General features: G+C 39.0%; 1 protein-coding gene across 4 annotated transcripts in view; it reads left to right on the plus strand.

Annotated features, from left to right (window-relative positions):
* The window catches only part of ARHGEF12 (Rho guanine nucleotide exchange factor 12), a 149,686-nt gene extending 133,672 nt beyond the window's left edge, over positions 1-16,014 (plus strand). For 3 of the 4 annotated variants that reach the window (XM_033207811.1, XM_033207812.1, XM_033207814.1), the window contains 11 exons: positions 1,544-1,621; positions 3,057-3,132; positions 3,829-3,996; positions 5,143-5,230; positions 5,712-5,798; positions 5,939-6,018; positions 6,628-6,861; positions 8,480-8,950; positions 9,772-10,088; positions 11,408-11,477; positions 12,019-16,010. In XM_033207811.1, coding sequence (XP_033063702.1) covers positions 1,544-1,621; positions 3,057-3,132; positions 3,829-3,996; positions 5,143-5,230; positions 5,712-5,798; positions 5,939-6,018; positions 6,628-6,861; positions 8,480-8,950; positions 9,772-10,088; positions 11,408-11,477; positions 12,019-12,029 — 1,680 coding nt within the window. In that variant the 3' untranslated portion in view covers positions 12,030-16,010. Of the gene's footprint in view, positions 1-1,543; positions 1,622-3,056; positions 3,133-3,828; positions 3,997-5,142; positions 5,231-5,711; positions 5,799-5,938; positions 6,019-6,627; positions 6,862-8,479; positions 8,951-9,771; positions 10,089-11,407; positions 11,478-12,018 lie in introns of all 4 variants that reach the window. The other variant, XM_033207815.1, reaches the window with a different exon arrangement.
* Positions 16,015-22,222: the final 6,208 nt, after the last annotated feature.

The raw sequence follows: 22,222 nt of genomic DNA on the forward strand, positions 1-22,222 counted from the left end.
GGTATACTTATAAAAGAGAATGCCCTGAGTGATAAAAAACAAAAAAAAAAAAAAAAAAAAAAGGAATGTACCACTAAGGCACACAACATGGACAAATCTCACAAACATGCTGAGTGGAAAAAAATCAGAGGCAAAAGAGTACATACCTATGATTCTATTTATATGAACTTCTAAGAGAGACTAACCTATTCTATGGTAGGAAAAAAACAGAAAACTGGTTGCCACTGGGGATGTGGAGGTAGAAATTAACTGGAAAGAAGTATGAGGAAACTTTCTGGGGTGAAATTTTCTATCTTAATAGATGTTTAGGTTACACAGATGTATAAGCACTTGTCAAAATTCATGGAACACACACTTAAAATGTGTGTTCTACTGTATGCAAATTTTACTTTTAAAAAAAAACTGTATGGATACTTAAATGTTCAGAGGTAAAGTGTACTTATGTCTGTAATTTATTTTGAAAACATCCAAAAAATAAGATGGACTGATGGATAGAGGGATGAATAAATAGATACATGATAAAACAAATAGAGCAAATGTTAATTGTAGAATATAGATGGTAATATGTAGGTGTTCACTATGCTCATTCAGACTTTTCTATGTAAAATTTGGAAATGATTTCGAGGGGGAATGTGCTTACCCTTTGATCCAACAGTTCTGGAAATTTATCCTACAGATATCCTACACGGGTATACAAAGACATATATTTAAGTCCACTTTATTACAGTATTGTTTGTTATAGAAGAGTTGAAGTAACTTAAATGCCTATCAGTAAGGAATAATGAAATAAATTATAGTTTATTTACAGAGTTTTATATCCTGTAGTCATTTATAAAAAATGAAATAACTCTCTATATGTGCTAATGTGGAACAATCTCCAAGATATATTTATAAGTCATACACCACACACACACACACACACACACACACACAACACACACACACAGGGGAATACATATATGAATGGTATTCTACCATTTCAATGAGGAATACATATGGGAATACCAAAGGAATGCATATATGAATATATTATGCTACCATATCTTGTTTTTAAAAAGGACACATACACACAACATGCACGAAGACTAGCATATATGCATGTATAAATAAATATACATATCTGTTTGCACAGAATTTTTCTCAAAGGCTACCCAAGAAATGGATATTAGTGATTGCTTCTTTAGGGAAAATTGAGGGAGGTGGGGCAATAGGACAAGGTTAGAGGGAGACTTTTTATTTTTTGTCTTATGTCACCATCTGCATTTTGTACTGTGTGCATAATTTACACATTCAGAAAATAAATATAAGCTAATAAGAGACCAATGACTTTGAAAAGAAGATTGAGAAAGAAAACCCAAGGAGGTAGGAGGAAAACTAGGATAGTATAATATCACCAAAGCCAAGAGAAGAGAGTGAGTTTTCAGTCCTGTCTAGCATTGCAAAGAGCTGAGTAAAATGGAGATTTTAAATGCTTAGTTTGATTCAGAAATAGGTCATTAATGACCAAAACACTAACTTTGGTTCCACCCTGTCTAATTTTCAGCGCCTCGAAGATTATCAGCGTCGCCTTGATACCTCCAGCCTGAAGTTGTCAGAGTACCCAAATGTTGAAGAGCTCAGGGTGAGAGATGGTCTAATCATAATTTAAAAAATAAAATAAAATTTGCTAAAGACCTGGCAGGTAATTAACATCTCAATGGGAATATACATCACCTGAAGGAGTTCTTGTATCATAGATTATCTGTATTTATGATTTTTTTGCTGCCTTTTAAATGCCTGATCTGTATGAAGATTAGTCTTTCATTAGAGGAATATCTTGCATGAAACTGTAATGTTACATGACAGCAATTGGCAGGAGACTAAGGGACACTAATTATTATAAAATTTAATTGTATTGTGTTCTGTAGTTTGTTTCAGACAGGGTCTCGCTCTGTTGCCTAGGCTGGAATGCAGTGGTGTGATCTTGGCTCACTGCAGCCTTGACCTCCTGGACTCAGGCAGTCCACCCACCTCAGCCTCCCTAGCAGCTAGTACTATAGGTATATGCCACCATGCCCAGCTAATTCTATGTTTTGTAAAGACAAGGTCTTGCTGTGTTGTTAGGCTGGTCCAGAACTCCCGGGCTCAAGCGCTCCTTTCTCAGCCTCCCACAGTGTGGGGATTACAGGCATGAGCCACCATGTCCAGCCAGTGTTCTGTAGTTTAAATAAGGGTAGGACTGTTTACTGTGGTAACTTTCCAGGTCATTTAATAACACAAGATAACATATTATTTTCTCATGAGGGTCTTCAAAATCATAAAAGTTGGAACCATTATAGGAAAGATAGTAGAATGTTTACTAATTGCCACTTCTAGTATGTGGGCTTATGTGTTAACTTTTTCGGATTTTAAGTCTTTTTGTACCATTTCACTAGGTGGTGTTTTTGGCAGATTTATTTGGTGGCCGTTAAAATAGACTTTTATGTCATATATTAATACTTTGTCAACAAGCTTGTAAATGTGCTTATTCCCCTTAACTTCCAAAGAATGAGAGTTTTCTAGAGCTGCTAATACTAAAAGATGATTCTCTTACTAATAAGTTGTTAATATTTAGACCAAGCCTGAGTAGTACCTGGACTTTTCATGAGTACTATTTCTTAGAACCTTCTTTGAAATTAGAGCCTTGGAACTCAAGCCGCTTTCTTATAGACAAGCATATGTACCATGCTCATCCAATTATTCATAGAAAAATTAAAGGATACGTTGAGACTCTAGTGGCTGAATGTTTGTAACTTGATTTTCATAATCTGTTATTATCTGTTTAGAATGAGGTTTGGAAGATAGTACTCCTGAATGTTTTTCTGCAAGATACATTTTCCTTTTTAGAAAATCATATGCAGATTACTTTAACATGGCCTTTGTGCCATTTTCAAGAACTGACAAATAGCAATAATGATAGTTGATGTAAATGGTGTATTTTATATTAAGAATTTCTTAAAAAGAGACTGTATTATATAGAATATCATGTTACTGAGTACTTGGAAATTATTTGTGCATGATTTTCTTTATTTTGCCAGAATTTGGATTTAACAAAAAGGAAGATGATTCATGAAGGGCCATTGGTTTGGAAGGTGAATAGAGATAAAACTATTGGTAGGTCTGATATTGTCTGTTAGTTTTGGGGAGAGTGGCAAAAGGGAAGAAATAGGAGTTTCCTATGACAAAAGGAAGAGGAGCGAACCATTCTCCCAGCAGTTAGCAGTGCTACCTCGTGTTACTTGTACATTTGTAGATCTGCTTGTGTTATTTCATTATATGTAACGTGTTATTCATTTAGGAATGTAACAGAGATCTGATTTAGTCCTATTTCCATCATTCTTATATGCTAGTGAGTCTTCGTATGCTTTGTAAGCTTTCTTTAGACCAGTACTTCTTAAACTGTCTATGATGAGGAACTGTTTTTGCTTTTTCAGAAACAAGGTCTTACTATGTTGCCCAGGCTGAAGTGTAGTGGCTATTCACAGATGCAATCATGGTGCACTGCTGCCTCGAACTCCTGGGCTTAAGTGATCCTCCTGCCTTAGCCTCCCTAGTAGCCAGGATTATAGGCGCACACCACCACACCCAGCTTGTTGTTTTTTATTTCCTGTTAGTCACAGATTGACACTTTAGTGAAATACAATAAAAATGAATTATTGAAAATGAAATTTTAAAAGATAATAAACAAGTCAATTTTGAAAATTTTGTAGCTTTAACAGAAATAAAATTCGTCTGTTGAATCATTATAAAGTTAATCAAAGACATCTCAATTTCTGTACTTACCATTTTTTTCTGCACTTTTATTTCTAGATTTATACACATTGCTGCTGGAAGACATTCTTGTATTGTTACAAAAGCAGGATGATAGACTGGTGTTAAGGTGTCATAGTAAGATTCTGGCATCTACAGCTGATAGCAAACATACGTTTAGCCCTGTCATTAAGTTGAGTACAGTGTTGGTTCGACAAGTGGCAACAGGCAAGTATGTCCACCGAAGGATACTAATTTCCAGATTCATTGTGAAGTTGCATAAGATACTCAGTGCTGTTTAAGTAACACAAGTGGCATAAAGTCTTGCTATTTTTATATCCTTAAGCAAATTACGTGAAATTTACTGCTTAGAAAGAGACCTAAGAGTTTATACCCCAAAGTTATTTAGGGTGTCTAGATTCTGTGAATGGTTTTCTGTATTTGAAAATTTTTATGCTATTACTTTGGTTCTTTATGTTCAAATCATTGATAGATCCCAGTGAAAAGCCTTTCATTTAGGGTGGTATGTTTTTTGATTTGGTGAGAAAAAAATAAAAACTGAAGAGATGGATGGAATTTTGATTAAAAATCCAATTTGACTGGCAAGTTATATTTTAACTCTATTAACAAAGGGGTCCCTTTTAAAACTTGTTAGTTTCATGGTGGCAAAATAAATTTGTGACCTCTTTTCTCCACTATTCACTGAATATTATTAACAACTTAGCAAAAGGGCAGTTCAAAATACATGCAAAAGAGTAATAGCATTTGATTTGGTAATTTGGATTTTTTTTTTTTTTTTTTTTCTTTTGAGACGAGGGTCTCACCCTATCACCCAGGCTGGAGTGCAGTGGTGCATCCTTGGCACACTGCAACCTCTGCATCTCGTGCTCAAGCAGTTCTTCAACCTCAGCCTCCTGAGTAGCTGGGACTACAGGCATGTACCACCATGGCCTGGCCAATTTTTTTGTTTTTTGTAGAGGCAGCGTTTCGCCATGCTGCCCAGGCTGGTCTCAAACTCCTGAGCTCAAAGCAGTCCACCTGCCTCAGCCTCCTAAAGTGCTGGGATTACAGGCGTGAGCCACCATGCCCAGCCAGTAATTTGGATTTTTGACATCCTTTTATTTCTAGTAAATTATTGTGGAATTAGTGCTAATTTGTATAATCTTTGTTTTATTGAAGTACAATAAATATAATACAATAAATAGGTTAATATGGTAAGTTGCACAGATTTTAACTGTACATCTTGATGAATTTTAAGTAAATATATGTAACCTTTATCTAGTTTAAGGAGTGGACTATTTCAAGACTCTAAAAACATCCCTTATGATCTCCCAAGATCAGAGTGTTAGAGTAATCTTGTCTTGTTTTTTCCAGATAACAAAGCTTTATTCGTCATCTCCATGTCAGACAATGGAGCTCAGATTTATGAACTGGTGGCACAGACAGTTTCTGAAAAGACTGTGTATGTATTAGATAGGGCTACCTTGCTATAGCTACTATTTTCATTATCCCAAGCATAATACTCTGTAAACTTAACTTTGTTTTTATAATGTATGGAAACCAAGCACTTCCTCTACTCTTTTAGAGATGTTCTACTATGAAATTGTTCTTTTTTAGATTGATGCCTTTTATTTTGATCCTATTCTGGAAGTTTATTTCCTAAAGAAAAAATTATGGAAAATGTCAGGTGAAGTTTTTTTAATGGGTAATGTCTTCATAATGTTGTTAGATTTTTCTTAAGGTATAGTTTTGGACTCTCAGCTTAATAGTGTGTTGCCAAAATAAAGATATTCTCTGGCAGAGTGGAGTGTTTTTTTTTTGATTGGTTGATTGATTGGTTTTTGTTTAGTTCTGTTTTTCTTTTTGTTTTCTGAGTATATTTAAAGGATATTTCTTTTGTTGTTTCTTTTTTGTATTTTGAATTTCTTTCCAACTTTCTGAAGCTGGCAGGACCTAATCTGTCGGATGGCTGCATCAGTGAAGGAGCAATCCACAAAGCCAATTCCATTACCCCAGTCAACACCTGGCGAGTGAGTGTTCCTTTGCATTGTAGTAGGACTTTTTATGTTTTGGGTTGGAAAAGACTAGGATAATTATTACATTTTGTTGCAATGATGTTTAGGTACCTCAGGAAGCTAAAAGATTGTTGTTGTTGTTTTTTCCTTTACAGAGGAGATAATGATGAAGAAGATCCTTCAAAATTAAAAGAGGAACAGCATGGCATCTCAGTCACTGGTTTGCAGAGTCCAGGTACACTTTTCTGACAAGTTCAAGGGAGAATGTGCTCTATTATCTATTAAAATGCTGGCCGGGTGCAGCTCAAACCTGTAATCCCAGCACTTTGGGAGGTCGAGATAGGCCGATCACCTGAGGTCAGGAGTTAGAGGCCAACCTGACCAACATGACGAAACCCTGTCTCTAATACAAAAATTAGCTGGGCATGGTGGTGGGTGCCTGTAATCCCAGCTACTTGGGAGGCTGAGGCGGGGAGAATTGCTTGAACCCAGGAAGCGAAGGTTGCAGTGAGCCAAGATCGTGCCATTGCACTCCAGCCTGGGCAACTAAGACCAAAATGCCAAAAAAGAAAAAAAAAAAAAAAAGAAATAAAATAAAATAAAATGCAAAGAAACTTTAATACTGTTTGATTTATGCAGATTCCAGCATCAGAGATTCAATTTAACAAACTTTGCTTTTGAGCCGTGTGTGTCAGTGTAACACTGATCTATGTGCTGTATGTTTTGCTTACAGATGATCTCTGTAGTGTATGGAGTTGTTTTTCTGATTCTTGCCTGAATACTTCATGTTAAAAGTTAAAAGCTTTGTTTAACTATAGTCTACCTTTTCTTTTTCATTGGACAGACAGAGATTTGGGATTAGAATCTACCTTAATATCATCAAAACCTCAGTCTCATTCACTGAGTACCTCTGGGAAATCAGAGGTACGTGATCTCTTTGTGGCTGAGAGACAGTTTGCAAAGGAACAACATACAGATGGGACACTAAAGGAAGTTGGAGAAGATTATCAAATCACAATCCCAGATTCACACCTGCCTGTCTCAGAAGAACGGTGGGCATTGGATGCACTAAGAAATTGTAAGTTTTATTCATAACTTATTACAGATAAGTATGGAACTGATGTGCCATCCCTCAAGTATGTGGATTTATCAAACTCCACTTATTCTTCTGGTTTTATTGTGGAATTATAGTATTCTCTACAATGGCCCATGCCACAGACACACACACACACACACGCCACCCTGTTAGCTTCCCACCCCGCAGCCTGGTTCAGAATCACTGTTACAATGGGAGGATAGCGTATCTCTCAGTTGTATTGAGGTGAGAAAAAGGCTGAGAACAATTTCTCTGGCTGGGGAGAACCATTTGAAATGTCTAAACCAGCATATGACTAAAGGTATGAAACAAGATTAATCTGGCTGAGAGCTGTGGAAGGATTTGAATGGAAACAGGTATGGAATGGTGTACTTACTAAATAAACTATTATAATAGTCTGGCCTGAGACTAAAAGAGTTTGGACTAGAATGTTATCAAAAGGAATAAGAAGGAAGTGAGAAGTCATCAAATGCTTAAAACAATTGACTTGTTTGGATGTGAGGTCAAAGGAAAGGGAATATTTAGAGATAAAAAGAGTCAGAAAAGGACTACCACTGCTTCCCCCACCTCCTTCCATTGTACTTTCTGTTTTTTTTTTTTTTTTTTTTGGTAGAATTATAGGCTCAGTTTTAAAGCATGTCAAGATTAAGATAATTTCATTGTACTTTCTGTTTTATTTTTTTTTTTATTTGGTAGAATTATAGGCTCAGTTTTAAAGCATGTCAAGATTAAGATAATGAATGACAAAACATTAAAGAGTGAGTAACTAGCAGGAAGTTAGAGTTTTAGGAGTCAAACTTGAGGGAGAGGTTAGGAAGAGATAGAGATTTGAGCATCACAGCCATGAGACTTCCAAGCATCTCTCAGGAAGTGATTGTAGAGCAGAAGGACAGGATCCGAGACCTGAGTGGAACTTGTTGCCTAAAGAAACATGACAGACATTAAGCTAGTGATGAGAGCAGAGAGTTGGTTATTTAAAACTACATTATTTTTTATACATTCTCCTGAATTAACAGTCTTAATGATTTCTGATGGTTTGACTAATATTGTCCCAGTAACTCTGTCATTGTCTGGGTGACCTCATAGCATACACTTGGCCCATTCAAAATTAAATTGGTTCTTATTTTTAGTATATGTATGTATCTCATGAAATTAGAGGAAATAATATGCATATAGTGTCTGGATCTGGAAAAAGCAGAACTTTTAGCTTTTTCTGTTTAGCTTAACACAGCCTTTCAACATTCTTAAGAAGTACCTTTAGGGTATTATTCTAGTTATATAGAAGAAAAAATAGAGGCATGATATTGGTTATTCAGGAGTTCTAAATAGGAGTACCTTCCTATTCAGAAATGCTTAGATCTTTTCAAGTATAGTTTAACGGTAAATCTTCTCTAAAAGATGGTGCTTTATTTCATCTTCAAAATAAAATGGAAAATGATTGTATGAAATAAAATGATTATATGAAATTAATTAACATTTTAATATGTCATTAAAAGATACTTTTAAAGATAATTGATAATTCAGCTAATTTAATTCTTGCAGCCTGAGGTTATAGTTGTGAATATGCTTTTTTTTCCCGCCTCCTTCCTAAATCGTTTAGTGGGTTTGTTGAAGCAGTTGCTGGTGCAGCAGCTCGGTTTGACTGAGAAGAGCGCTCAGGAAGACTGGCGACATTTCCCAAGATATAGGACAGCCTCTCAGGGGCTGCAGACAGACAGTGTCATCCAGAACTCTGAAAATATTAAGGCCTATCATTCTGGTGAAGGACATAGGCCCTTTAGAACTGGAACTGGTGACATTGCAACTTGTTACAGTCCACGGACTTCAACTGAATCTTCTGCTCCACGGGATTCAGTGGGACTGGCACCCCAGGATAGCCAGGCAAGTAACATTTTAGTAATGGACCACATGATTATGACCCCAGAGATGCCTACCATGGAGCCAGAAGGGGGTCTTGATGACAGTGGAGAGCACTTTTTTGATGCCCGTGAAGCACATAGTGATGAGAATCCATCAGAAGGTGATGGAGCAGTTAACAAGGAAGAGAAGGATGTTAATTTACGCATCTCAGGCAAGTATCTTTCACACTTACACTTTGATTTTGTTTTCGATCATTGCTAACTGTCCTGTATGTTGAAATGGGTGTTGTGTTGGTATCCAGGTGTGTGTGTGTGTCCACACAAGTGCAATATTTATTCCTTCGTTTGATAAATACTGAATCTACTCTGTACCCGACCTCATCGTGGGTGCAGGGAGATATAGCAGTGAATAAAACATGGAAAAATCCCCTCTTCTCATGAAGCTAGAGCAAAGAAGCATGGTAAATAAGTAAACAAATAAATAGACTTCAGAAGTATTAGGAAGAAACATAAGTCAGACTAAGGGGACAGAGAGTAATGAAGGCAAACAGGATGATCAGGGAATAGGACTTCTGAAGAGGTAGCATTTGAGCAGAGACCTCAATGAAATGAGGGAGTAAAGCCAGGTGGGTACCTGGGAGCAGATTGTTCCAGCAGAGAGCAGAGTGGGGCAGAGGCTTTGTGTCAAGAGCAAGCTTTTTGTGGTGATTGAACACTGGGTAAGGGAGACAATGGCAGGAGATGGGGCAAGAGAGGCGTTTGGCAGGGGAAGTGGTGGCAAGATCATTTAGGCACTGTAGTTTCCAGCTTTAAACTTTTGAAATGAAATTTTTTGGAAATTACCATGAAAGTTTGCGGAGTTTAGCTTTCATCTGAAGTGAGGAAATTCTGATGTACCTAAAACTAAACTCAGGAATTAATGGCTTTTCCCTCTCTTAATAACTTTTCAAGTTGAAGTTGTCAGCACACTGTGCTATTTCTGTTTTCTAATGGCAGCACTGGTCTTATCAAACTATTCTGTCTCTATCCATAGGAAACTATTTGATCCTTGATGGCTATGACCCAGTGCAGGAGAGTTCCACAGATGAGGAAGTTGCTTCCTCACTTACCCTGCAGCCCATGACAGGCATCCCTGCTATGGAATCCACCCACCAGCAGCAACATTCTCCTCAGAACACTCACTCTGATGGGGCAGTTTCACCATTCACCCCCGAATTTCTGGTCCAGCAGCGCTGGGGAGCTATGGAGGATTCCTGTTTTGAGATCCAGAGTCCCTCCTCTTGTGCAGATTCGCAGAGCCAGATCATGGAGTACATTCATAAGATAGAGGCTGACCTTGAACACTTAAAGGTACCTCATGCTTCCACATCCATAGGACTTGGTTGTAAGAAACATTTAGCGAGGCGAAGAATAGGGTGATCAAAATGCTGATATCAATAAACTTGTCCAGGTTCTAGATTTGTATGTTTTCTTTGACTATGATCCATGAATAGGCCTGGGTAAAAAGTTGAGATTGGCATTGTTTATCTTTTTTTTTTTTTTTTTTGAGACAGAGTCTCACTCGGTCACCCGGGCTGGAGTGCAATGGCGCTATCTCTGCTCACTGCAACCTCTGCCTCCCAGGTTCACGCCATTCTCCTGCCTCAACCTCCCAAGTAGCTGGGATTACAGATGCTTGCCACCATGCCCAACTGATTTTTTTCTATCTTTAGTAGAGATGGGGTTTCACTATGTTGGCCAGGCTGGTCTCGAACTCCTGACCTCATGATCCACCCACCTCGGCCTCCCAAAGTGCTGGGATTACAGGCCTGAGCCACTGTGCCTGGCCCCAGCTAATTTTTGTATTTTTAGTAGAGATGAGATTTCACCATGTTGGCCAGGCTGGTCTGGAGCTCCTGATCTCTGGTGATCCACCTGCCTCGGCCTCCCAAAGTGCTGGGATTACAGGCGTGAGCCACCGCGCCCCACCCATAGTCTTAAGGGACCGTCATAATGTATGCAGGCTGCCTTGGCTTTATGTGCTGCATGACTAGAGCTCATGCACATGATGACAGGACCATGTGCAGGGTGACTCTTCGGGGTGGGAGAATTGCATTTATGGTTACCACCTCTACTTTCTTTTTACATGGAAAAATCCTAAATTATTCATTCAATGGAGAAATTGGTTTTTTTTTGTTTTTTTGGTTTTTTTTGAGGCGGAGTCTCGCTCTGTCGCCCGGACTGGAGTGCAGTGGCCAGATCTCAGCTCACTGCAAGCTCCGCCTCCCGGGTTTACGCCATTCTCCTGCCTCAGCCTCCCGAGTAGCTGGGACTACAGGCACCCGCCACCTCGCCTGGCTAGTTTTTGTATTTTTAGTAGAGATGGGGTTTCACCATGTTAGCCAGGATGGTCTCGATCTCCTGACCTCGTGATCCGCCCGTCTCGGCCTCCCAAAGTGCTGGGATTACAGGCTTGAGCCACCGCGCCCGGCCGAGAAATTGTTAAAAGGAATGAAATTTACTTTTTACTTCCCACTAACAAAATTTTTAGTGATGAAATTAGTATTTTTGAAATTTGGGGGCTTGTACCTGTAATGTAAAAAGGCCTTCTTTTCTGTTCTCAGAAGTTTTTGTTTTGTTTTGTTTTCATGATGTTTGAATAAAAAAAACCTATGGGTTTTATTTCACAGAAGGTGGAGGAAAGTTACACCATTCTTTGCCAAAGGCTGGCTGGATCAGCCCTCACAGACAAGCACTCAGGTATGTAAAAGTTATGGGTTCCCCACTCTAGACTAATCATCCTTCACTGAATGAAATGACTTATCATCCTTTGAAGTGAAAACCTTCTGAGATTCCATTTCTTTTCTGTCTTTTAAGAAGTGCCTGTTTCTAAACATATATCAAGCGGAAGCTCATGCCTGCTGACTCTACTCTTCTCTAAGAGGAACTGCAGTTGTCAGTTCCCATACCATCCCCTCTTCTCTCTCTTTTCACCTTTCAAAGCAGAAGGCAGAGTAGTGGGAAGCCTGGTAAATCACAGATTCGGTGTGAGGCTTACTGGTGCTGCTGTGACTCCCTAGTGTGGAGGATTTGTTGGTGCACTTGCCTCTGCTGACAGTGTGGCTGGTGTCTCCCCTGACTGCAGATGGATCTGTGTTCTATGCAGCAGTTTGTACTCATCTGCTTACATACTGATTCAGAAACAAAGAGTGAACCACGCCCACAGATGTCATGGGTATTCTTTGCAATGTTAATAATTCTTTTTCTTAATATCACTTCCATGTATCTTTATTCTTCTCAGATAAAAGTTAGAGCTGCGTGTCCTGGAGGTGACTGCAGGTTGTTGGATTTGGAGTATCGGCCATGTCTCACCACATCCTGGCTCCAGTGTGGATGCAGAGAGAGTGTGACAGAGGATCTGCCTGTGAACCACCTGGGATTAGCCATGTCCCAAGGTGCCCAGAGTGGGACTAGTTCTTCACAGTGTGGCAGCTGCACTAATCTGTTAGTGAGGGAATATCCATTCCCTCACTCTACTCTCCTCACTATCGGAAATTCATTTTGATTCAGAATAAAAACCAAATGTATAGAGCTTTGGGTGTAGGATATGAAATTGTACTTAGATTTAAGAAAAAGAGAAAATCAGATGTATTTATTTGACTTCATTCCGTATTTGAAAGCACATTTTAATTTGTATTTGCCTTGTTTTGTTTTAATTGAGTAGTGAGAGTTTTAGCCCTTTGTCTTTAGTACACCCAAGGATCGACGGCTCCTGAAGCAAAGGGGTCAGGATGGGGTATGCGCAAGATGGGTAGAGAGGTGAAGACGAGAAGGAAGGGAGAAGGGGAAGGGAGAAGCACCTTGCTTCACTAAACTGTATTCCAAGCTCCCTGCTGTCCGGTGGGCTGCTTCTCTGAGGGTCACCTCAAAGGTGTGCTATGCCCTGTGGCTCTTATGTGCCCAGGTGCTATGGTCAGAGAGTGGATGGGCTTCCTTCCACCCTGAGGCAAGCACCTCTTCTCTGTAGCTGGGATCAACCACAATTAACAGGAATCCTCAATGTACTAAATAGCAGGCACTTGAAAATGGGTGTGTTTTCTTCCATTGTCGTCTTTTCTATGGAGGGTTGGGATTTGGGTGGGAGAGGAAAGCAAATTTTATTTTCTTGACTATAAATTTGTTATTCTTGGTATCATTTCATTTTTATAATTATACATTAGACATTGGCACTTGTGTAAAACTGTCCCTGCAGATTGAGCAGGAAGTAAAAACAAATGGAAATGCTTCGGATAGCGGCAGGGGTGGGAGTTGCTAAGGAAGGGGTGGGATGGGAGTGGGTAAAGAGTTTGGGAAGGTTATCTAATTGAATCACTACTGAGTTGAATCATGGCTATCATTAGTCACGGGTACTGCTGATTATAAGGCCAGTAAAATTTTAGTACCTGGAGGTTTGACTCTAATTTTTGCACTGATGGTGCCAAAGGGCCCTGAGTCAAAAGGAGAGCCAAGGGTGGAGTGGAGAAAGATATGGTGAAGGCAGAACTGCTCACACCAGCTCCAGAAGCACTTCCTCTGACTTCACTGCTGCAGCTCTTTCCACACTGGGCCATGATTGACCTTAAAAATTGCAGACCATCACATACACTGGACACTGCAGGCAAGGTGTTGGTAACTGCCTGCTCTAGGATGAATAGTAGCATTAGCAGCACCCCACAGAGGATGCTTCAGAATTGTAATTTGAGAACTCCTTCAATTATATTGACTTTCTTTGGTTTTCCTTGTGCATTAGGTATATATGTTTTGAAGTATTTTTGCCAACTAAAATGAAGTCTATAAATTCTGTTAATAAACAAGGAGTTCATCCATTGCTCACATCTTTCATTGGTGCCCTCTGAACTCTGTGGGTTGCCAGGATGTAATTGTAATGCTTCCCTGCAGCCCAAAGATTATTTTTTCACCACAAATGGTAAGGGATGCCCACCTACTTTGATAAACACCACTACAACTTAGCAAGTTTATTTATCTATGTCCAGATTTCTGTTTCTGTCCTAAACTGATCTGTGTTTTTAGGTAGATCAACTTGCATCTTTAGACCTCATCTATAAATTGGAATTATATTTTTAGTCATAAGCCAAGTATAATTTAACTCAGAATGGGATTAAAAATTTTAGAAGCAGAAGCTAATATATAATTGAAGCTTGGGATTTGGAACTTTCTGTATCTCTTAGGAGGAACAAGTAAAAACCAAATGGTTACATTGTGCTGCTAGAAATAATGTCATTCTCAATTAAAAGGGTTACACCTGTAGCCACTTGACACGAACACCATCGGGGGCAATTAATCAGGAAAAAAGTAAATATAAAAACTTTCCTCTTAACTTCACACACTACAGGGTAATTATGTAATTCTGTAGCACTCAATTAAGAAGCTTGTAGGTTAGCAAAGTTTCAGTTTCTCTAGTTCAGCCAGTATCTTGTCCTTAGTAATTATTTGCTTTCCCTGCAGTTCAGTTTCTGCTTGGAACTCTTAACAGGACTAACTGGAAAAATACTTTGACCATAGCTCTAGTACTTTCAAATAAATTCATATCTAGATTTTCAAACAAAGCCCCAAGATGAAGTCTAATTCTGAAAATATCTCATAATTTTTGAATGTTCTTTTTGTCTTATCAACCTAACTTCTCTTCTCCCTCCCAACTTGGCCTCCCACGCCTTCCATTTCATTTTGGTCATTATAATCACATCCATTCGGCTTGGGTTATGACATCTTCCTTTCAGGATGATGGAATTAGATATGCAGCCTGTCTTTGAGTGAGACTGGTCACCATCAAAGGAGTTTTCTGTAAGGGACGTGACTAGAAGTTGAAATCTACTTCCCTGCTAAAGGGCACAAAGGTGGTGTACCAAGAAAGCTACCTTCCCAGAGCAAGCAGGCTGCATTTTAGCTATGGAAGTGACCTGCTGTGACACTGTGCTGTCTTCTGTGGGCTTAATGGCTCCTTTGCTGTGAAGTGGCAAATTGCATGTAGAGTGTCTCCTTCCTTTTCAGAGAACAGTTAATCAAGGCAAATCAGCGAGCCCCCAAAGTGCTGTAATTTAACATCGTGATTACTACCTTCTAAGCTATATATTTTGCATACTTTAAAATCACCTAACTTGGACTGCTTGAATTATATTGACTTTTAGAACCGAAATTGTAACTATGTATTATATTATATTATATTGCATGGGAGGTATATTTCATAAGCTTTTTGGCTTTCTTTTTTCCCACAGCAACTTCTAATGGCTGTTAGGAAGGATGAATCCCCTTTTAAAAAAGTTTTTGTTGTTACTTGGTTTTGGGGTAGGAGGGAGGATCTACTGTGGTAATAGAGAAGTCCGTTTAAAAATTATTTTTAGAAGCTAAGGAAAGCAGTTATGCTTCCTGTGAATTGTCTTTTACTGGCATCTTTTTTTCCTCTTTGATGTTAGTAAATTTGGTGTAATACATTGGGGCTTCCATATTTCGAAGTGGAAGCGTTCTTCTCTGAAGTCGATGTATGGTTTTGAGTTACTAGAGCTTTGGTCAATATTTCCTTCCCTATATGTCACAGAGGGCACCATTGAGAACTGTGTGCATAGGACCTCAAGTAGCTAGCACACAAAATTAGCAGACCTGACAGTCAGCTTCCTAATGGCTAGCTTTTCCCCCTTATATTACAATTTTTGTTTTATAAATCATTTTTTTTCCTGACATTTCCACCACTTTTCAGAGTCATCTGCAAAATTTTTCTTTCCTCAAGAGTTCCTTTTGCCTTGTTCCTTATGCCTTTCCCACTGGTATTGAGGGTTTTGATAATAAATTGGTAGGAAAAAAAGTACCTCCTAGAAGGAAGCCTTCCCCGCCATTTCCAGGTGCCAACTGCTAAGCAGATATACTCCAAAAATGGTAACTGTAATATGCACACTGTTGGTTATTTTTAATAAGCCTCTTCCTACTAGAACATTTTATTTTCCTTGTTCACCATACAATCATGTACTCTTTAACAGAAATTGCTTTTAAAAAATACCTGGAACTATCTTTTAAAAAACTTTATTAATAATCATGTATTTTTACTGATCACATTTTGAAATGCCTAAAAGACTTTATTGTTCTAATTATCCAGATGTACCTTTGTAAAATAGCTCTTTTATGAATTAGCTGATAAGGCTGTATGTTTCTGGAACAAAATATTGGTCATCTAAAAACTTTCTGTTTTCTGGGGTCTGGGAAAATAGAAAATAAGAGTTCAAATATTAAATAAGCTTAAAGGAACCAAGTATGTGACTTTTTATTTGTATTCTGGTTGATTTGTCTTGTCCAAGTTGTATTAGAAAAGTTGAGGAGTCGAGGAGCCTGTAATTCATTTTACTGTCAGTGACTGTCAGACATCTTCCTGCTTATTGGAGCATCCCTAGCAACACGGCTAAACCTTCATGACGGTGCTGGTAGGTGGGCTTGCCCTAGCATATGGGGTAGGTTTGTTGTTTTTTTAACTGCTTTATTGAGATATTCACATATCATATAATTCATCCATTTAAAGTGTATAATCAGATGGGTTTCGGTATATTACATTATTGATTTTTAATTGTGGTGAAATATATATAACAAAATTTGCTATTTTAACTATTTTTAAGTATAAAGTTCGGTGAGGTTAATAGGCCAGCTTTTATGACTCGCTTGAAGATAACTTTGGTTTTAATCCTACCCTAATTGAAACATATGTCTCTATGACTCCTGTCCCCAGTGCTGGGCTTCTTCACATACCAACATTTCTGTGCTTTTACCAACATCATTTTAGCTCAGAAGGCTTGCTTGCTTTCGGCACTTTCTGTATTTTGGTTTTGAAATATACTTGTAATTTGACTTATTCTTGGGATAATATTTTAGTTTTCAGTCATTCAGGGGCACATTTGGCTGACGGAGCTAATAAGCATAATAAAATGCTTAATAGTTTATACCATCTTTTAGTTAAACATTTTAAAAATTAAGACTATTCAAATGTACTCTGCAGAAATTAACCTGTTTTATCTCCTGGCTTTGTTTACAAACTATATATATATCAGGTGCAACAAAGAAGTACCCGTACCATTCCCACTTGCTCTTTGATAGCCATCTCCTGGGAATGGAGATAATAAAACTCTGTATTTGCATGTGAGCAGTTACTTCTATTTTTTACTGCCCTCTTTCAAGCTAAATGACTGGTTTACCAAAGGTTTAATACCAACTTCAAATATAAGAGGATCTATCCTGATTAAAAAGTTGCCTTTTAATTGAACTTGTTATCTTCTTGATGTTTTATGACAAATGTCATAAAACATGACAGATAAGTAGCTGAATGTAGGTGTTTCCCATTTTCTCTATAATGTCGAGGATAATTCTTGTTACTAATTGGAAACACTTCTTCAACTTTAGCTGTCAGGGAATATGTTTGTTTTGCCACTTATTTTTACTAGTGAGACATCATCCTTCCCTAAGCATCAGGAGAGGCCTTGGTTTGAAATCATTTAAGGTATGTAGAGCTCTCTTTCTAGATTTTCCCCCTCAATTGATGAGAATGCTTTTGGACCAACCTGTAATTTAAGCCATTTTATTTTAAGGTATCTTTTTCTTTGTACATGTGATCAGAGGGTTGCGGCTGCCTGAACACATGCTAATCAAAAACACATTACGATACATTTTGGCAACCTTTTAGAAACTTAGGGAGGCATCTGTACAAAGACATTTTTTTCTACTATCATTATTTTAAATATTAAAGGCAAATAGCATGACATAATGCAGCACTTTTCAATCTTTTTGATCTTATGACCACTTTTTAAAAATATATATCTGTTTTTTTGTGTGGTGGTGGTGGTGGTGGTGGTGGTGTTTGAGACAGGGTCTTGCTCTGTCACCCAGGCTGGAGTGCAGTGGCACTAACATGGCTCATGCAGCCTTGACCTCCTGAACTCAAGTGACCCTCCCTTCTCAGCCTCCCAAGTATCTGGGACCAACGGTGTGCACCACCAGGCCTGGCTAATTTTTTTTTAAATTTTTTTGTAGAGATGACATTTCTCCATGTTGCCCAGGCTGGTCTCAAACTCCTGGACCTAAGCAAGCCTCACCTTCCCAAAGTGGTGGGGTTATAAGTATGAGCCACCACACCTGGCCAGGACCACTTGACACTCTTAAAAATTAAGAAAGACTTTATGGAGAAGCTTGTATTCATGTGGATTATATCTATCAATAGTTACTATATTAGAAATTTAAAAGAAAATATGAGAAATGAGAAAAATGAATTTATTTAAAAATAGTAAACCAAATTACATGTGAACATAAATCACATTTTTATGAAAAATCACTATTTTCCACAATTAAAAAATTGAGGTTTATGTAGTTTTTGAAATCTCTTTAATGACTGGCATAATAGAAGACAGCTGGATTCTCTTGTATGCATCTGCACACAGTCTTTTGTGTGTGTGTTTTTTTTTTTTTTTTTTGAGACAGAGTCTCGCTCTGTCACCCAGGCTGGAGTGCACTGGTGCAATCTCAGCTCACTGCACCCGCCACCACCTGGGTTCAAGCGATTCTCCTGCCTCAGCATGAAACGGGGTTTCGCCATGTCAGCCAGGCTTTTCTCGAACTCCTGACCTCAGGTGAGCCACTGTGTCCAACCCTGTTGTGATATGTTGAAGTATATAAAGAAAATCCAGCTTCACATGGATACATATTTTTTAAATGGAGAAATATTTGAATAACCTTTTCAGATAATTATGGATATTCTTCTCTGATACTAGTACAAAACTTGGCAAGTGATAGTTTCTTCAAAGATAGCTGCAGTGTGGAAGCTGAAATCATGTCAAGGAAGTTTTTGTACTCTGTTACACTAAAAAGCCACTGACCCATTTTACACTTTATGTGAAGAGCGGTATCTTTTACCCATGCATGATTTTGTAATATCCTGTATTGGTCATTTGGAAAATACTGGTTTACCGAATTATGGAGTTCTTCCAAATGTTGACACATTTCTTTATATAATAATATCAAAAAGTCACATTTGTTAATATCACAACTGATCTCATCAGAAAAGTCCCATGGCAAATGCAAATTTCACAAAATTCTAATTTTTCCTTGGAATCTTGAATTTTATCATTGGCAACAAGTACAGTTTTCCTTAAAATGACAGGCTCACTTTTCTTCATTTTTGAATGAGAAGATAACTGCCAAATATTCAAGTGTGAATGGTGATTGCTTACCAGTCATTCTCTCATGTTAAAATGGTCTTCCATTAAAAAAAAAAAAAAGTCAGGCGTGGTGGCTCATGCCTGTAATCCCAGCACTTTGGGAGGCCAAGGTGGGCGGATCACGAGGTCAGGAGATCGAGACCATCCTGGCCAACATGGTGAAATCCCATCTCTACTAAAATACAAAATTAACCGAGCATGGTGGCGCGCACCTGTAGTCACAGCTACTCAGGAGCCTGAGGCAGGGGAATCGCTTAAACTCGGGAGGTGGAGGTTGCAGTGAGCCAAGATCACGCCACTGCACTCCAGTCTGGCGTCAGAGTGAGACTCCATCTCAAAAAAAAAAAAAAAAGTAGCTAGTACTTTTCCTTCAGCCACAACCATGGGACTGTGGTATGCGGCAGGGTTGCCTCATGCACACTTAACTTTTTTTCCACACAAAATATTAAAAAGATGTGTACTCAAGGGTTGAGATTTCATAAAATTACTAAAATTTACTGCTTCGTCAAGGACATTCTTAAGTGAAACTGGCAGTGTCTATTGCAAGTCTGCAGCAGTGACAAATACAGTGTTAATGAAATTTGGTACAACTTTGATTCCTGCTAAGCCACCAACAGCTTCACCCTCTATTGATTTTGCACCATCAGTGCAATTGTCAACATGGTGAAAAGGCATATGGTGTCTCAGTAATTTTATGAAAAGTTTTTGGGTTTGAGTTTGTTTTTTTGTTGTTTTGTTGTTTTTTCTTCTTTTCTTTTCTTTTCTTTTTTTTTTTTTTTTTTGCAGTCTGCCTCTGTTCTTGCTCTGTCATCCAGGCTGAAGTGCAGTGGTGCAGTTATAGCTCACTACAGCCTTAAACTCCTGGGCTCAAGGGATCCTCCTGCCTCAGCCTCCTTAGTAGCTGGGACTACAGGTGCATGCCACCATGCCCAGATAATTTTTTAAAAATTATTTTTTGTAGAAATGGGGTCTTACTGTGTTGCTCAGGCTGGCCTCCCAACTCTTAACTTCAAGCCATCCTCCTACCTGAGCCTCCAAATGCCAGGATTACAGGCATGAGCCACTGCACCCAGCCTATGACAATAGTTTTGAATCCCTGGGAGTTAAGGTTTGCAGACCACACTTTGAGAACTGTTGGTGTAGTGAAAAGAACCTGAACTTAGATGATGTGGATTCAATTTCAACTCTTCTACTTGCTGTGTGGCCTTGAGTGAGTTACCCCCTCTGTTTCCATTTTCTCATCTATAAATTGAAGTAAATAATATCCAGCCTAACAGTTGTGAGGATTAAATGAGAAATTACTAGGCATGAGGCTGGTATCTCCCCAACATTTTTCGTTTTTTATTTTCCATTTCTGAATTTTTTTTTTTGAGATGGAGTCTCTCTCTGTCACCTAGGCTGGAGTGCAGTGGCGCGATCTCGGCTCACTGCAAACCCCGCCTCCTGGGTTCACACCATTCTTCTGCCTCAGCCTCCAGAGTAGCTGGGACGACAGGCGCCTGCTACCAAGCCCGGCTAATTTTTTGTATTTTTAGTAGAGACGGGGTTTCACCATGTTAGCCAGGATAGTCTCGATCTCCTGACCTCATGATCCGCCCACCTCGGCCTCCCAAAGTGCTGAGATTACAGGCGTGAGCCACCGCGCCCAGCCCCATTTCAGGTTCTTAAGTACTTAAAATAGGAGAAGAGAAAAATAGGCAAGAATATGGTATCTCGCTTGCTAATACAGCCATATTTCCTGTAATATTGTGGTTTTGGTGTGTCTAAACCCTAGACTTAGGGGTGAGTATATGTGTGTTCTTTTTATTTTTTAGAGACAGGGTTTCTTTCTGTCACCCAGGCTGGTGTGCAGTGGTGCAGTCATAGCTCACCTCAGCCTTGCACTTCTGGGCTTAAATAATCCTGCCTCTGTCTCCCAAGTAGCTGGGAATACAGGCACATGCCACCATGCCTGGCTAACTTTTCAATTTTTTTTAGAGACAGGGTCTCACTATTGCGCCCAGGCTAGTCTGGAACTTCTGTCCTGCAATGATTCTTCCATCTCAGCTTCCCAACGTGCTGAAATTACAGGTGTGAGCCACTGCATCGAGCCCCATTAAAAAAAAAAAAAAAAAGTTGCTGACCTCTGTAATAATACACTTGTTTAGCCTGATTGTTCTTTTAAGTGTAAAGAAAAAAATACCCTTTTGATTACATTTGATTTAGTGAGAGCCTTGGTTTTAGAGAAACGTATGTATTGGACTTGTGATGTTTTGGGACTACTATTGTAAAGGGGTGAAGTGGAATGGTAGATGTTCCAGAAACTTCAGTGATTATGTATACCTGTAGTGGTTTTCATCTTGCTGCAGGCTCCCATATGCAATGTGCTAATACTACTTGGATTATCTTCCAGTTAAAGCTAGATCTTCGTAGTTTTGAAACATCTGTATTCAAATATATAAGCTGCTTACTTTCTTTTAAGTCTTAATGGAGATCTGAGTTACTGTGGTTTAGTGAGAGTTTGTCTTCCTAAAACATGCATCGATCACCATGTCTCCTGAACTAAAGAGCATAAGTGATTTTCATATTCGAATCATAATAGCACTCTGAAGCCTTTTCTGAAGAAACAGCACCAGACGTCATGGCCTAAAGTCTAGCATATGACAGGATTTCTGGGATTCCTCTCTGCCTTCCCCTCCTATGCATTGGGAGAGGGCCCGTACATACCAGGAAAGCAAGACCAAACTAAACTGAGTTCCTTCTAGTCTCTGTGCTGGTATCAGCTGGTTATCTAACCTACAACAAGTCATTTACTTATCTGGGCTCAGTGTTCTCATCTTACACTGAGGAAGTTGGATGACAATTCTCTCTAAGGCCCCTTCAACTCTGAATGTGAAATTGATAGCACAGGAAAATAGAGACAGAGCTTGCGCGCTGGCTTGCTTAGGTATTCTCAGGTAAGCTCCACCTTTCCGACCTTCTGTGTTGCTCCCGATAGCAGTGTTCTTTTATTTGTTTATTTTATTTTTGTGACAGGGTCTTGCTCTGTCACTGAGGCTAGAGTGCAGTGGCACAAACATGACTCACTGCAGACTCGACCTCCTGGGCTCAAGCCATCCTACCACCTCAGCCTCCTCAGTAACTGGGACTGCAGGCATATGCCACCAGGCCAGTCTTCCCATCTCAGCCTCCCAAAGTGTTGGGATTACAGGTGTGAGCCACTTCACCCAACTAGAGTGTAATTTTAATGTCACCCACTGAAATCTGCCAGTGGAAAATTCTTTT

The sequence above is a fragment of the Trachypithecus francoisi genome, unplaced genomic scaffold, assembly GCF_009764315.1.
Source record: "Trachypithecus francoisi isolate TF-2019V2 unplaced genomic scaffold, Tfra_2.0 Lachesis_group8, whole genome shotgun sequence".
Classification (NCBI taxonomy): Eukaryota; Metazoa; Chordata; class Mammalia; order Primates; family Cercopithecidae; genus Trachypithecus; species Trachypithecus francoisi.